Source organism: Phyllobates terribilis, unplaced genomic scaffold (genome assembly GCF_046119375.1).
Source record: "Phyllobates terribilis strain yellow unplaced genomic scaffold, ASM4611937v1 Scaffold_2__4_contigs__length_985480577, whole genome shotgun sequence".
Classification (NCBI taxonomy): domain Eukaryota; kingdom Metazoa; phylum Chordata; class Amphibia; order Anura; family Dendrobatidae; genus Phyllobates; species Phyllobates terribilis.
In genome coordinates this window covers 300394217-300408231 of record NW_027362762.1, presented here as the reverse complement: position 1 = coordinate 300408231, position 14015 = coordinate 300394217, and the positions used below count along the sequence as shown (strand labels likewise).

At 43.1% G+C, this 14015-nt stretch overlaps 1 protein-coding gene across 2 annotated transcripts in view; it reads right to left on the bottom strand.

Annotated features, from left to right (window-relative positions):
* Positions 1 to 13222: 13222 nt before the first annotated feature.
* Positions 13223 to 14015, bottom strand: part of POGLUT2 (protein O-glucosyltransferase 2) — a 139587-nt gene continuing 138794 nt past the window's right edge. Inside the window, exon 10 of one of the 2 annotated variants that reach the window (XM_073664229.1) lies at positions 13223 to 13608. In XM_073664229.1, the coding sequence (XP_073520330.1) occupies positions 13591 to 13608 (18 nt within the window). In that variant the 3' untranslated portion in view covers positions 13223 to 13590. The remainder of the gene's footprint in view (positions 13609 to 14015) is intronic. The other variant, XM_073664230.1, reaches the window with a different exon arrangement.

Below are 14015 nucleotides of genomic sequence, written 5' to 3'. Positions count from 1 at the left end.
TCGTGCCTGGGCCCCATCCTGGTATATATATCCTCCTCCCTGGTATATGTTCCTTGATCTGGGCACCATTCTGGTAATATGTCCCTTATCCTGATATATCCCTTATCCTGGGCCCCATCCTGGTAATATGTCCCTTATCCTGGGCCCCATCCTGATATGTCCCTTACGCTGGGTCCCATCCTGGTATATGTCACCCTCCTGGTATATGTCCCCCGTTCTGCTGCTGTACTTCAATGCATAGAAAAAAAAAAAAAAAAAACATTATGCTTACCTTACCTCTGCTCACTCGCCGCGTGGTGTCCTCTTCTGAAGACACACATACAGTTGAAGTTTCTGCTGGCGTCGGTGGACCGCTCACCCACACAGGGCCTGGTAACGACCTCTGCAACTGCTATCGTTACACCCCTGATGGCAATCCATTAGCACCCAATGATTGTCTTGGGGATCAGATGGGCATGTGGAACTGTGAGCCCCCCAGTTTACACGTTTTAAATGGAGCTGTCAAAGATTGACAGTGGCATTTAAAGGGGATATCCGGGACTTTATAGAAAACAAAAAATGTACCTAAGCACTAACAGGCAGGTAATTGCAACTTACCTGTCTGTTGGGCACGGCGCTGTTCTTCCCTGGCACAGAGCCGTGCTGGGGATTCAGAAGCCTCTGCTGATGTCATGTCTACAAAGCTGAGGTTTCTTTTCTGCGCCAATCTGTCGACGGGACGGGACTTCCGACATCATTATGATTGACAGCTGAATCCCCGCTGCCCAGCTGGGGGCAGGGCCGCCATCAGGGCATTACTGCCCTTACTGCTGTATGGGGCCCGGTGACCAGAAGCAAAGAGGGGGTGTCAGGATTTGCCTCCTCATTGTGCATATGACAGTCCTATTAACCTGACCCACGGAGCTAAACTACCAAAGTCCAGACTGTATAATCTTTCTGGCCCTGAGAGACAAGCCATGAAGGATTTCATTGTGGAAAGTCTGGAGACGGGACGTATCAGACCCTCATCTTTGCCCGTAGCGGCAGGGTTCTTCTTTGTGAAGAAAAAAGATGGCGGTCTACGTCCCTGTTTAGATTTCAGGAAATTAAATCATCTGTGATCCATACCCTCTTCCTCTGATTCCTGATTTGTTCAGCCAGGTTGTGGGAGCTAAGGTATTCTCCAAGTTGGATTTAAGGGGAGCCTACAATCTGGTTAGAATCAGAGAAGGGGACGAATGGAAAACAGTGTTCAATACCCCGGAAGGACATTTTGAGAGTCTGGTTATGCCTTTTGGTTTGACCAATGCACCTGCGGTATTCCAGCATTTCATAAATGACATTTTCCATCATTTGGTGGGGAGGTTTGTGGTGGTCTATGTGGATGATATTTTGGTTTACTCACCTGATTTTGATACTCATCGGAGGCATGTTAAGCAGGTGCTCCAGATAACAAACTCTATGCCAAACTAGAAAAATGTGTTTTCGATGTTCAGGAGGTGCAGTTTTTGGGGTACTTCGAGTTTTTGGATGGATCCGGAGAAGATCCGTGCAGTCCTTGACTGGGAACGTCCCGAGAACCTGAAGGCTCTACAACATTTTTTGGGCTTTACTAATTTTTACCGAAATGCATCTAAAATTACTCTGTTATAGTGAAACCCCTTACTGACATGACTAAGAAGGGGATTGATTTTTCCAAATGATCGGATGCTTCCCTCAAGGCTTTTTCTTCCTTAAAGAATAACTTTGCCACTGCACCTATACTCAGTCAACCCGATGTTTCTCAACCCTTTATTGTGGAGGTTGATGAGTCGGATGTCGAGGTTGGGGCTGTGTTGTCTCAGGGTTTATCCCCTGGTAAATGGCGTCCATGCGCCTTCTTTTCTAAAAAATTGTCTTCGGCTGAGAGAAATTATGACGTGGGTAATAGGGAACTTTTTGCAATCAAATTGGCGTTCAAAGAATGGCGACATTGGTTGGAGGGGGCTGTCCATCCTATTACTCTTATTACTGATCTACCGGTTTCTGCAGGCAAAACGGTGGTTTTGGTGGTAGTAGATAGGTTCAGAAAAAATGGTTCATTTTGTCGCATTGCCTGCGCTTCCAAATGCCAAGACACTTGCTCAGGTGTTCATAAATGAGATTGTGAAGCTTTACAGGGTTCCCTCGGATGTGGTGTCAGATCGGGGACCCAGTTTGTTTCCAAGTTCTGGAAGGCATTCTGTTCTCGTGTGGGGGTGCAGCTGTCCTTTTCCTCTGCCTTCTACCCTCAGTCAAATGGACAGACCGAGCGTGTCAATCAGAATTCGGAGACCTACCTCAGGTGTTTCGTTTCTGAAAATAAGGAGGATTGGGCATCCTACTTACCGCTGGCAGAATTTGGCATTAATAATCATTGGCAAGAATCCACTGGCAGGTCACCGTTCTTCGGTGGGGGAGGAGCTTCAAGAGTTCCTGAGGAGGAACGGTCTGCTTTGTCGCTCTCCTCGGTATGGCAGGGTGTGCTGAGTAATGTAAAGATCATGGGAGACAGGTATAAACATATCGCTGACAGAAAATGCTTGCCAGGTCCGGACCTGAATGTGAATGACTTTGTGTGGTTGTCTACCAGAAATATAAGATTGAAAGTTCCTTCTTGGAAGCTGGGACCCAGGTTTATTGGTCCCTATAAAATAACCGCCGTCATTAACCCAGTAGCTTTTCATCTTAAACTTCCTCAGGCCCTTAAAGTCCACAACGTGTTCCATAGATCCTTACTTAAAATATATGTGGAACCTCTTGAGCCTTCACCTCTACCAGTAATGGTTGATGGTAATCTGGAGTTCCAGATTTTGAGGATTGTAGATTCTTGTCTCCAACGTCTTTCTCTACAATACTTGGTGCACTGGAAAGGCTATGGCCCAGAGGAGAGGATGTAGGTTTCAGCATCAGAGGTGAACGCTCCCAGATTGGTTCGCTCATTTCAAATCTCTTTTCCTGAGAAACCCGGTCCTGAGTGTCCAGAGGCCACTCGTAGAGGGGGGTTACTGTCACGGGTGTGTCAGAGGTGACAGACAGTCGCCCTGCAGTTGGTTGCAGTAGATCTCTACGTTTGGCATTGCAGACATCTTCTTGTCTCTAGGACCCAGCGGCTACCTCCCTCTGGCTAATTAGCTCCATGGCCTGGGTGTATAAATACCTGGTGTGTCTGAGAGGGAGGTGCCGGCGATATTCATTACTACTTGTGAGGCTTTAGCAAGAGCAGTACTTCGTCCTCTCTGGAGCTTGAGGCTGTGTGTGCATTTGTTTGAGTCGTCTAATGCTAAGCAATTTCCCCCTGTTTGTCTACCCTTGTTGTCTATAGAGTTTAGTGGAGATCAACTAGTGCTCATTTCCTTCCTTCCCTAGCCTTAGCCATACGCCAGAGAAAGTCAGGGCGAGTCACGCGTGCGGCGATTGGTGAAGAGCCAATATACGAGCGGTAGTTGAGACAGGGTGACACTAGACCAGACTAGGAGGTCTCCACTCCCCCCTTTCCCTAGTGTCTCGGCTCCCTTTCCCTCTTCCCTCTGTGTTGCACTAAGTCTTTCCCACACCTTGCTTGACAGCAACAGTCCAGTTAAGATGCTTCTGGTTGGTCATGAGTGGCTTGACACAAGGAATGCGACACTTGTAGCCCATGTCCTGGATACGTCTGTGTCTGGTGGCTTTTGAAGCAATGACTCCAGCAGCAGTCCACTCCTTGGGAATCTTCCCTAAATTTTTGAATGGCCTTTTCTTAACAATCCTTCCAAGGCTGCGGTTATCCCGGTTGCTTGTGCACCTTTTTTACCACACTTTTTCCTTCCACTCATCTTTCCATTAACATGCTTGGATACAGCACTCTGTGAACAGCCAACTTCTTTAGCAATGAACTTTTGTGGCTTACCCTCCTTGTGGAGTGTGTCAATGACTGCCTTCTGGACATCTGTCAAGTCAGCAGTCTTCCCCATGATTGTGGAGCCTACTGAAACAGACTAAAGGACCTTTTTAAATGCATCGGAAGCCTTTGCAGGTGTTTTTTTTAATTATTCTAATTTACTGAGATAATGACTTTTGTGTTTTCATTGTCTGTAAGCTATTATCATCAACATTAACAGAAATAAACTCTTGAAATAGATCAATCTGTTTGTAATGACTATATAATATTTGAGTTTCACTTTTAGTATTGTAGAATTGAAATAAACTTTTTGATGATATTCTAATTTAGCGAGAAGCACTTGTATGTGCAATATAAGCAATAATATACCCGGTTTACATTTATTAATTTGGTGATCGCAGGCGCAGGTTGGCGGCAGTGGGCAAGCTGAGGAGACCATTAGATTGTTCTTGACTGGATGGCGGGCGCGGCGGCACCACTGGCTGTGTGAGTAGCTAACAAGTCCATGTATTAATTTGTCCACTATTTCAGTACGTGATTGTATGATGCAATCATTCTCTCCCCTCCTCCCTTCCAACCCCCAACCAAAATTTATAAGCTACTGGATGATCCTGAGAAATGCTGCAAAACCAAATGCTGAATTACAACATTAGACGGCCGCGCCCAGGATTCTCCAGTAGCTTATACATTTTGGTTGGGGAGGGGAGGGAATGATTGATGGGAACTGCAATCAGAAATACAGATTATAAAAACAAAAAAATTCACAATCTGGTTAGAATTAGTTAAAAAAAAAATGTATGTGACACATTCCCTTAAGGAAAAATAAATAAAATATACCTAATAAAAGAGTATTGGATATTTTTAAGAAATGTTTATTAGGTTAGAGTAGGGTCTGGCAAGAAGAGTCTCCTTGTTGTGGTGGCGGCTTAAAAAATCTTTTGGCCAAAACAAAAGCTGCTGGCTATGTATGTGATATGGTGTTCACTGGGAACTATTCCCCGGCCTCTCCTCTCTGTCAATCTCTCCACTGGCTCCCCATTGCTCAGAGACTCCAGTTCAAAACTCTAACCATGACATACAAAGCCATTTACAACCTATCTTCTCCATATATCTCTGACCTAGTCTCCCGTTACATACCCGCACGCAACCTCCGATCCTCACAAGATCTCCTTCTCTACTCCCCTCTTATCTCCTCCTCCCACAACCGTATACAAGATTTCTCCCGTGCTTCCCCCCTACTCTGGAACTCTCTACCCCAACGTATCAGACTCTCGCCTACCGTGGAAACCTTCAAAAGGAACCTGAAGACCCACCTCTTCCGACAAGCCTACAACCTGCAGTAACCACCGCTCCACCATACCGCTGCACGACCAGCTCTACCCTCACCTACTGTATCGTCACCCATCCCTTGTAGATTGTCAGCCCTCGCGGGCAGGGTCCTCGCTCCTCCTGTACCAGTCGCTGTCACATTGTGTTCAATATTATTGTAATTGTTCTTGTATTATACCCCTTTTTCACATGTAAAGCGCCATGGAATAAATGGCGCTAACATTTTAAATAATAATAATGTGTGATTGGTGAGGACATGGTGCAGAAGTGGAAGTTTTCCAAGAGTGGGTGGTGGGACAGTGGAAGGTTCAAGCGGTGGAGGCAGAGCTGGAGGGGAACTTGTGTGGAGTCTCAAGGTGGCCCGGAAATTTTGACACTATGGGGCCCCCGAAGTTCCTAGTGGCAGCCCTGGCTGGGGGAGCTGGAAGTTAATCAGAATGACGTCTGAAGTCACGCCCTGTCGCGTCAGCAGAGGCAGCTGAATTCCCTGCCGGAGCGATTTGTGACCGCTCTGTGAGGGGGAAGAACGGCGCCGTGCACAACAGGCTTAGGCACATTTTTTGTTTTTCTATAAAGTCCTGGCTATACCCTTTAAGTGGTTGACAGCAGCAGACAAAGCTCGGCTCACTCCTATTAAAGACAGATGATGGCTGTGTAGGGCCATGTTCCCACATAGCGTAAATATGACATTTTTATTCACTGCATTTAACTATCCAAGCAAAGTGGCTATAATTTCATGAAGTCTTATGCCCACTGGGTATTAACACTGTTGAACTGTCATTTTTGGGTGCGTTTTTTCTCTATAAGCTTGTGGAGCCTGAAAAAATGCCTGTGATAAAATGCAGTTGCGTTTTAAAGTACAGAATCAAAGGTCTTCTGAACTAAAAAAAATGCAATTAAAATGCTGCTTGAAATCTGCACCAAAACTGCATCAAATAAAGGGGAAAGGCAGCAACAGAAACGCACCAAAAATGCAATAATCAGAGAATTGCGTTTATTTGTGAAAAAATCGGAAATCTGACAAAAATTTTGAAAGTTTCGCAATTTTGATAAAATAGTTAATAAATATTTCCCACATGTCTACTTTACATCAGCACAATTTTGTAACCAAATTTTTCTTTTTGTTATGAAGTTATAAGGGTTAAAAGTTGACCAGCAATTTCAAATTTTTCCAACAAAATTTACAAAAACATTTTTTTAGGGACCACGTTACATTTGAAGTGACTTTGAGGGGTCTATATGACAGAAAATACCCAAAAGTGACATAATTCTAAAAACTGCACCCCTCAATGTGCTCAAAACCACATTCAAGAAGTTTATTAATCCTTCAGGTGCTTCACAACAATTAATGGAATGTGATAGGAAAAAATGAATATTTAACTGTTTTTCACTAAAATTTTACTTTAGACCAACTTTTTTTTATTTTCACAAAATCAACAGGAGAAATTGGACTCCAAAACTCCTTGAGCAATTTCTCCTGAGTACGCTGATATCCCATATGTGGGGGGAAACCATCGTATGGGCGCACGGCAGTGCTCGGAAGGAAAGGAGTACTTTTTCAATGCAAAACTCGCTGGAATTGAGAGCGGACCCCATGTCGCATTTGGAAAGCTCCTAATGTGCCTAAATAGTAGAAACCCCCCACAAGTGACCCCATTTTGGAAACTAGACCCCTTAAGGAACTTATCTAGATGTGTGGTGAGCACTTTGAACCTCCAAGTGTTTCACAAAAGTTTATAACATAGAGCTGTGAAAATAAAAAAATCACTTTTTTTCCACAAAAATTATCATTTAGCCCCAATTTTTTATTTTCACAAGGGTAACAGGAGAAATTGGACCCCAGAAGTTGTGCAATTTCTACTGAGTAACCCATATGTGGGAGAAAACTACTGTTTGGGCACACGTCAGGGCTTGGAAGGGAAGGGGAAGGAGTGATGTTTTGGAATGCAGACTTTGATGGAATGGTCTGCGGGTGTCATGTCGCGTTTGCAGAGCCCCTGATGTGCCTAAACAGTGAAAATGCCCAACCAGTGCCCCCTTTTTGGAAACTAGACCCCCCAATGAATTTATCTACCCTTCTAAAACAAGGCTGTATTTCATAAAGTGCAGGTGCTATAGTAGCACAGTCAATAAACAATGAAGAGTAACTAAAAGCCCAGTGACATAATGAGAGTCCATTACAGTTGTATTAAATAAATGTAGTAATAGCATATGGTAAAGTGCTAGTGCTATTTATAGTGTAAGGTTGCAGTTGGACAGGTTGTGGACGGGAGGTATGTGTCCCCGAGGTACCAAGCTTCGGTGATGTAGGACCCGTAGAAGCAGGCTCCAGCACGCGTAGTACTGAAAGGTAGTTAATGAGCCCGGATTAAAGGGCCGGGTTTTACAAGCAGCTGAAAGAGCTGAGTGGGATCGGCTGCTTACTTACTTCCAGTCCAGGTCTTGAAATGTCCTGATTTAAGGCAGCTGGGTCTGTCCCAGTCGGTTTGTGTGTTGTGCAAAGTGAGCAGACTTTGCATGTGCTGCTTTGACTCTGCTGGAGGCAGAGAAAGGCACTTCATTTAACTGGCTGAGGCCGTGCTACATATGGACTTGTTATTTTGAGTTTTGTGCTGTTATATCTTTTTGTGCCGGAAAAAAGGCTGTTTTTGTGTTTGCCTCATGAGCAATTTATGCTGTCAAAATAAATCAGCCTGGAGACGCTAATGAAAATGCCTCCTGGTTCTACCTCAACCACAGCCAAGTGAGTACCAAAACCCTACAATTGATTCCCAGTATATCACCAGACACAATATGCAACTTAATACCAAAGGAACATATATACACAGTAACTTGTTTAAAATGTACCGCTCAGACAAGATAGTACAGCCAAATGCCAATTATATATGCTAAATAAATGTGCAAGATAAATATTTACCTAAATAGGTTGGTTCTAAGCTAATACTTGTGCTCCGTGGACATGTGTCCCTTCCACCCATACCGTTTAACTTATACTCCAGTTCATTTTTTTCAGTTTTCAGTTAAGTATCCTCCGTCTCCAAGACTTCTCTCGTGCTGCGCCAGTTCTCTGGAATGCTCTACCCCAGACGATCCGATTGATGCCTAGCCCCGATGTCTTCAAGCGCGCTTTAAAAACCCATCTCTTTAAACAAGCCTACCACCTCAAATACCCAGTAAACTAACTTTCCCCTGTTCCCTCCTAAATATTATTCAGAATCTGCTCCCTACTGTTCATCTGTCTCTACACCCTCCATGCACACGATAACGGCACTCGGTAATTGAGTATTGCACTTGAGCATACAGGCTGATGACCGGATCATACAGCTTTATATGATAATCCCGACTTATTATAATTGACAGACCTGAAATAACAAGCACTTTCCACCTATTGTGTCCCCCCCATTTCCTTGTAGAATGTAAGCTTGCGAGCAGGGACCTCACTCTTGATGTAACTGTTTAAACTGTCTCACCTTGTATTGAATTTATTGTTTGTACATGTCCCCGCTTAATTGTAAAGTGCTGCGGAATATGTTGGCGCTATATAAATAAAAATTACTTATTATTATTATTATTATTATTATTAAGTATAGATGGGATTTAGTACGGGTTACGGGTAGCTGTGAAGAGTTGGGCGTGACTAGCTAACCACATTCTTCACCTCTGGGTGTGGTTAACAGCCTATATAATAGACGCTGTTTTTTGTCACATGGTCTGTGTTTAGATGGAGAAGGCCTCCTGTGTGTTGCCTCCAGATTGAGCTGTGTGCTGGATACGTACCAACCTGTGTGACCACAGGTCTGGTTTACCAAAGTCTTTGCTAAACAAACGGTTTTCTTTGTTTTTGCCTGCCCTAAAGGCTGTTTGTTTGCCTTTTACTTTCTGGCCGGTTTATGAAGCAAATAAGCCTCCTGCTTGCCTCAAATCGCACCTGAGTGAGTACAGTTCCTACAATATATATACATATATTGTCGTAAAGCGACTTGCTCGGCTCTCCAGAGGCAGACACAGGACACACAGTTCGGGTAAACTTCCTGCGTGTTTTTTGTGCGGTATAAACTCCAACAGCGTCCTATAAAAATAAAAAGTCCCTCTCGGGGTTAACGGGAAAACAAAAGATAAAGTATAACAGAGTCCTTTAGCCAGCGAGGCTCTGCCCGCTGCAGGTTGCACAGTGAAGTCTCAGTAACACCAGTCCTCCGGTGTTGCTCTCTGCCTTCAGCCCTACACAGCCTGGAGACTTCCCTCTCCAGACCACACACTACAGCCAGGAAATAAAAATGACTGAGCATTTAAACCTTGCTCCGCCACACCCTGAGGGAAGGTTGGGGGAATGGCTTCCCACCCTCTTAGCCATTCCCATAAAACCACACCCTTTAAGAGAGTTAAACCCAAGCATATAACATGCTGGCAGAAATTTAGTAGGTTTCATTTCACACAGGAGAGCAACCTGAGTGACACATACAGTACAGACCAAAAATTTGTACACACCTTCTCATTTAAAGATTTTTCTGTATTTTCATGACTATGAAAATTGTACATTCACACTGAAGGCATCAAAACTATGAAATAACACATGTGGAATTATATACTTAACAAAAAAGTGTGAAACAACTGAAAATATGTCTTATATTCTAGGTTCTTCAAAGTAGCCACCTTTGCGTAGCACCCCATCACTCTCCTTCTTGGTCAAATAGCCCTTACACAGCCTGGAGGTGTGTTTGGAGTCATTGTCCTGTTGAAAAATAAATGATGGTCCAACGAAACGCAAACCGGATGGAATAGCATGCCGCTGCAAGATGCTGTGGTAGCCATGCTGGTTCAGTATGCCTTCAATTTTGAATAAATCCCCAACGGTGTCACCAGCAAAGCACCCCCACACCATCACACCTCCTACTCCATGCTTCACAGTGGGAACCAGGCATGTAGAGTCCATCCGTTCACCTTTTCTGCATCGCACAAAGACACGGTGGTTGGAACCAAAGATCTCAAATTTGGACTCATCAGACCAAAGCACAGATTTCCACTGGTCTAATGTCCATTCCTTGTGTTCTTTAGCCCAAACAAGTCTCTTCTGCTTGTTGCCTGTCCTTAGCATTGGTTTCCTAGCAGCTATTTTACCATGAAGGCCTGCTGCACAAATTCTCCTCTTAACAGTTGTTGAAGAGATGTGTCTGCTGCTGGAACTCTGTGTGCCATTGACCTGGTCTCTAATCTGAGCTGCTGTTAACCTGCGATTTCTGAGGCTGGTGACTCGGATAAACTTATCCTCAGAAGCAGAGGTGACTCTTGGTCTTCCTTTCCTGGGGCGGTCCTCATGTGAGCCAGTTTCTTTGTAGCGCTTGATGGTTTTTGCAACTGCACTTGGGGACACTTTCAAAGTTTTCCCAATTTTTCGCACTGACTGACCTTCATTTCTTAAAGTAATGATGGCCACTCGTTTTTCTTTACTTAGCTGCTTTTTTTCTTGCCATATTACAAATTATAACAGTCTATTCGGTAGGACTATCAGCTATGTATCCACCAGACTTCTGCACAACACAACTGATGGTCCCAACCCCATTTATAAGGCAAGAAATCCCACTTATTAAACCTGACAGGGCACACCTGTGAAGTGAAAACCATTTCCGGTGACTACCTCTTGAAGCTCATCAAGAGAATGCCAAGAGTGTGCAAAGCAGTCATCAAAGCAAAAGGTGGCTACTTTGAAGAACCTAGAATATAAGACATATTTTCAGTTGTTTCACACTTTTTTGTTAACTATATAATTCCACATGTGTTAATTCATAGTTTTGATGCCTTCAGCGTGAATGTACAATTTTCATAGTCGTGAAAATACAGAAAAATATTTAAATGAGAAGGTGTGTCCAAACTTTTGGTCTATACTGTACCTCCCTTCGTATATCACACCAGTGACTCTGTCACAATATATATATGTATATTAAATACACTGCCCATATCTTATCATGTGATGTCATATAATCTGTTCTCTTCCCTTTAGTACAGTACCATACAGTACAATACATGTTTAATGTGAGGGGTACTGTACTATTTTCTCCAGGATATGACATCCTATATTGATAATCTAGTCAATATATGTCACCGCAATTTACTTATGTATTGTTCAATTTTCTTACATATATTCCAGTCTATGTTGCCCCATTTCCATTCTCCTTATGCCCCACTTCTGTCTGCTATTTTATTTTCATTATCTCCCACTTCCTGTTTTTTTATTCCACACAATTTCGAGTGAACCGGTGATACATCACTTCCGGGTTATGGTGTCGATTTAAAACACCACGGTCCGATGTTTATTGCATGCCACATCAGTCTGCTTTGGTCTGTATCATTTTCTGGTGAGTACACCTGTGTGCCCTCAATTATTTATAATGTATACTTTCTGCACACAAGTACTTGGTGACTCGTTGGTCTTTTGGACACCTTCATGCCATGTTACATAATTATTGCCTTTTTTCCAGCCAGTAATTACTTTACTTACCCTTATCTTGCATTCTTCTTCCTCTCTTTTCTTCTGTTTGGTTCTCTGAATTTCTCCCTAATTTTCTTTTCTTTTTCCCTTGATATCTGTTTTTTTTACTATTATTGTATTCCTTTAAGGATGATGGACAGAAGTCATAATAACTATCATGGATAAAAATGTTGATTCTATACAATCATGAATTTGTTTTCATATAAACATGTATTACATTTTAAATCACGTGCTTCTTCTGTGTGCGCTTCATTTTTTTGTATTTTTTTTTTCTTTCCATATCATGGTCTGATTTATTCATATTCTGACATTCGTGTGTATATATTTTGTAGGCCGTGAACAAGGTCATGCGATCGAAACGTTGGCCTATTGCACACACACCTTTTTTGCTTATGTCAATAAATGCATAATCATTTCATCTTGAATTGGAGTGCCTGGTTTAACTTTCTTATGTTTGCAAATTTACCAAGGAGCACCCAGTCTGTAAGCAGTTGTGTGCCAACCATACCTTACAATTGGATTCCTGTGGATCACATGATAAAATAAATGACATTATGTAAAAGTACAACTCGTCCCGCAAAAACAAGCCATTATACGGCTATATGGACAGAAAAATAAAAAAGTTATGGGTCTTGGAAGAAAAGAATTAAAAAACAAAGATGAAAAAAACAGAAATTGGCCGTGGTATGAAGGGGTTATCTTTTTTCGTGGGACAACCCCTTTAACAGTCATTGGGCAACATCAGACTGTCTTCTGTTTACATGAAGTCAGACTTAAGCCCCCGTCACACTAAGCGAGATCGCTAGCGAGATCGCTGCTGAGTCACAAGTTTTGTGACGCAACAGCGACCTCAGTAGCGATCTCGCTACGTTTGACACTTAGCAGCGACCAGGCCCCTGCTGTCGTGTCGGAATGGTCTGGACATTTCTTTCATCGTTGAGACCCCGCTGGGTAGCATGCATCGGTGTGTTTGACACCTTACCAACGACCTTGTTGACGACTCAGACACAGAAACACATAGGCGTGCATCATTATACAGATCGTTACGGGTCGCCGCATCGTTGCTGGGCCGTTGGGAAGATCTGTTTGACATCTCACCAGCGACCACATAGTGACGCAGCAACGATCCCTGACAGGTCGTATCGTTGTCGGGATCGCTGTAGCGTCGCTTAGTGTGACGGGGCCTTAACATTCACTGGAGTAGTCTCGTAAGATTATGATTGGGAGGAAAAGGACTGGACAGTGAAGGAGTAGCGATATAATGTCGGGACAGGAAAAGGAGGACACACAGGAGATTAATGTTGGCCAGAATAGATGATTGGTGATGTTCTAGGATTACTGCCCATCAGCTGTTCAAAAATGTTAATTAACTTGCTTTGTTCCAATAATCTGGTGTTCCTGGTGTAAACCGATAACTGCTGCCAAATCAGATATTAGAAAACTCCATGCTCCTGACACTTGTATCACCTTTTAAAGACCACAGCATTTGGCAATGTTTATCAGCAATGTTTATAGTGGCAGAAATCAGTCATACAACCAAACTGTCATATAGTGTATCAGGCAGACGATTTTCATCTACTGTCTATGAAAAACACCCGAGTATTTGTGTAGTTCAGACTTGCAAGGCAATGAGTAATATACGAGATGATATGGCATACATTTCTGTAGAAGAAATTTAGGCATACAATTTAAAAGGTAAAAACAGGAGGACTGTTATTTAAAAGCGATTCTTCTTTAAGAAATAGGACAGAATATAATTGTGCAGTATGTGGCAGCACTGTGCTGATTGTAACAAATGCAGTAAAAGAATACAAAATAGTCATTGCCATATAAATCCTCCAAATTCCATTTAGTGTTCTGCCGAGAAAAAAAGGCCCCTGTGAAACATCTGTTTATGTCAAAGCTCATCCTTGACCTGCAAGATGAAAAAAAAGAGGTTTTATTCTAGATGTGCACAATTAGTTTCATAATTTTTGCTTACTTTCTTATACACTGCTCAAAAAAATAAAGGGAATACTTAAACAACAGAATATAACTCCAAGTAAATCAAACTTCTGAGAAATCAAACTGTCCACTTAGGACGCAGGACGCTTGGCATTTGCCACAGAACACCAGGATTGGCAAAGTTGCCACTGGCGCCCTGTGCTCTTCACAGATGAAAGCAGGTTCACACTGAGCACATGTGACAGACGTGACAGAGTCTGGAGACGCTGTGGAGAGCGATCTGCTGCCTGCAACATCCTTCAGCATGACCCGTTTGGCAGTGGGTCAGTAATGGTGTGGGCTGGCATTTCTTTGGAGGGCCGCACAGCCCTCCATGTG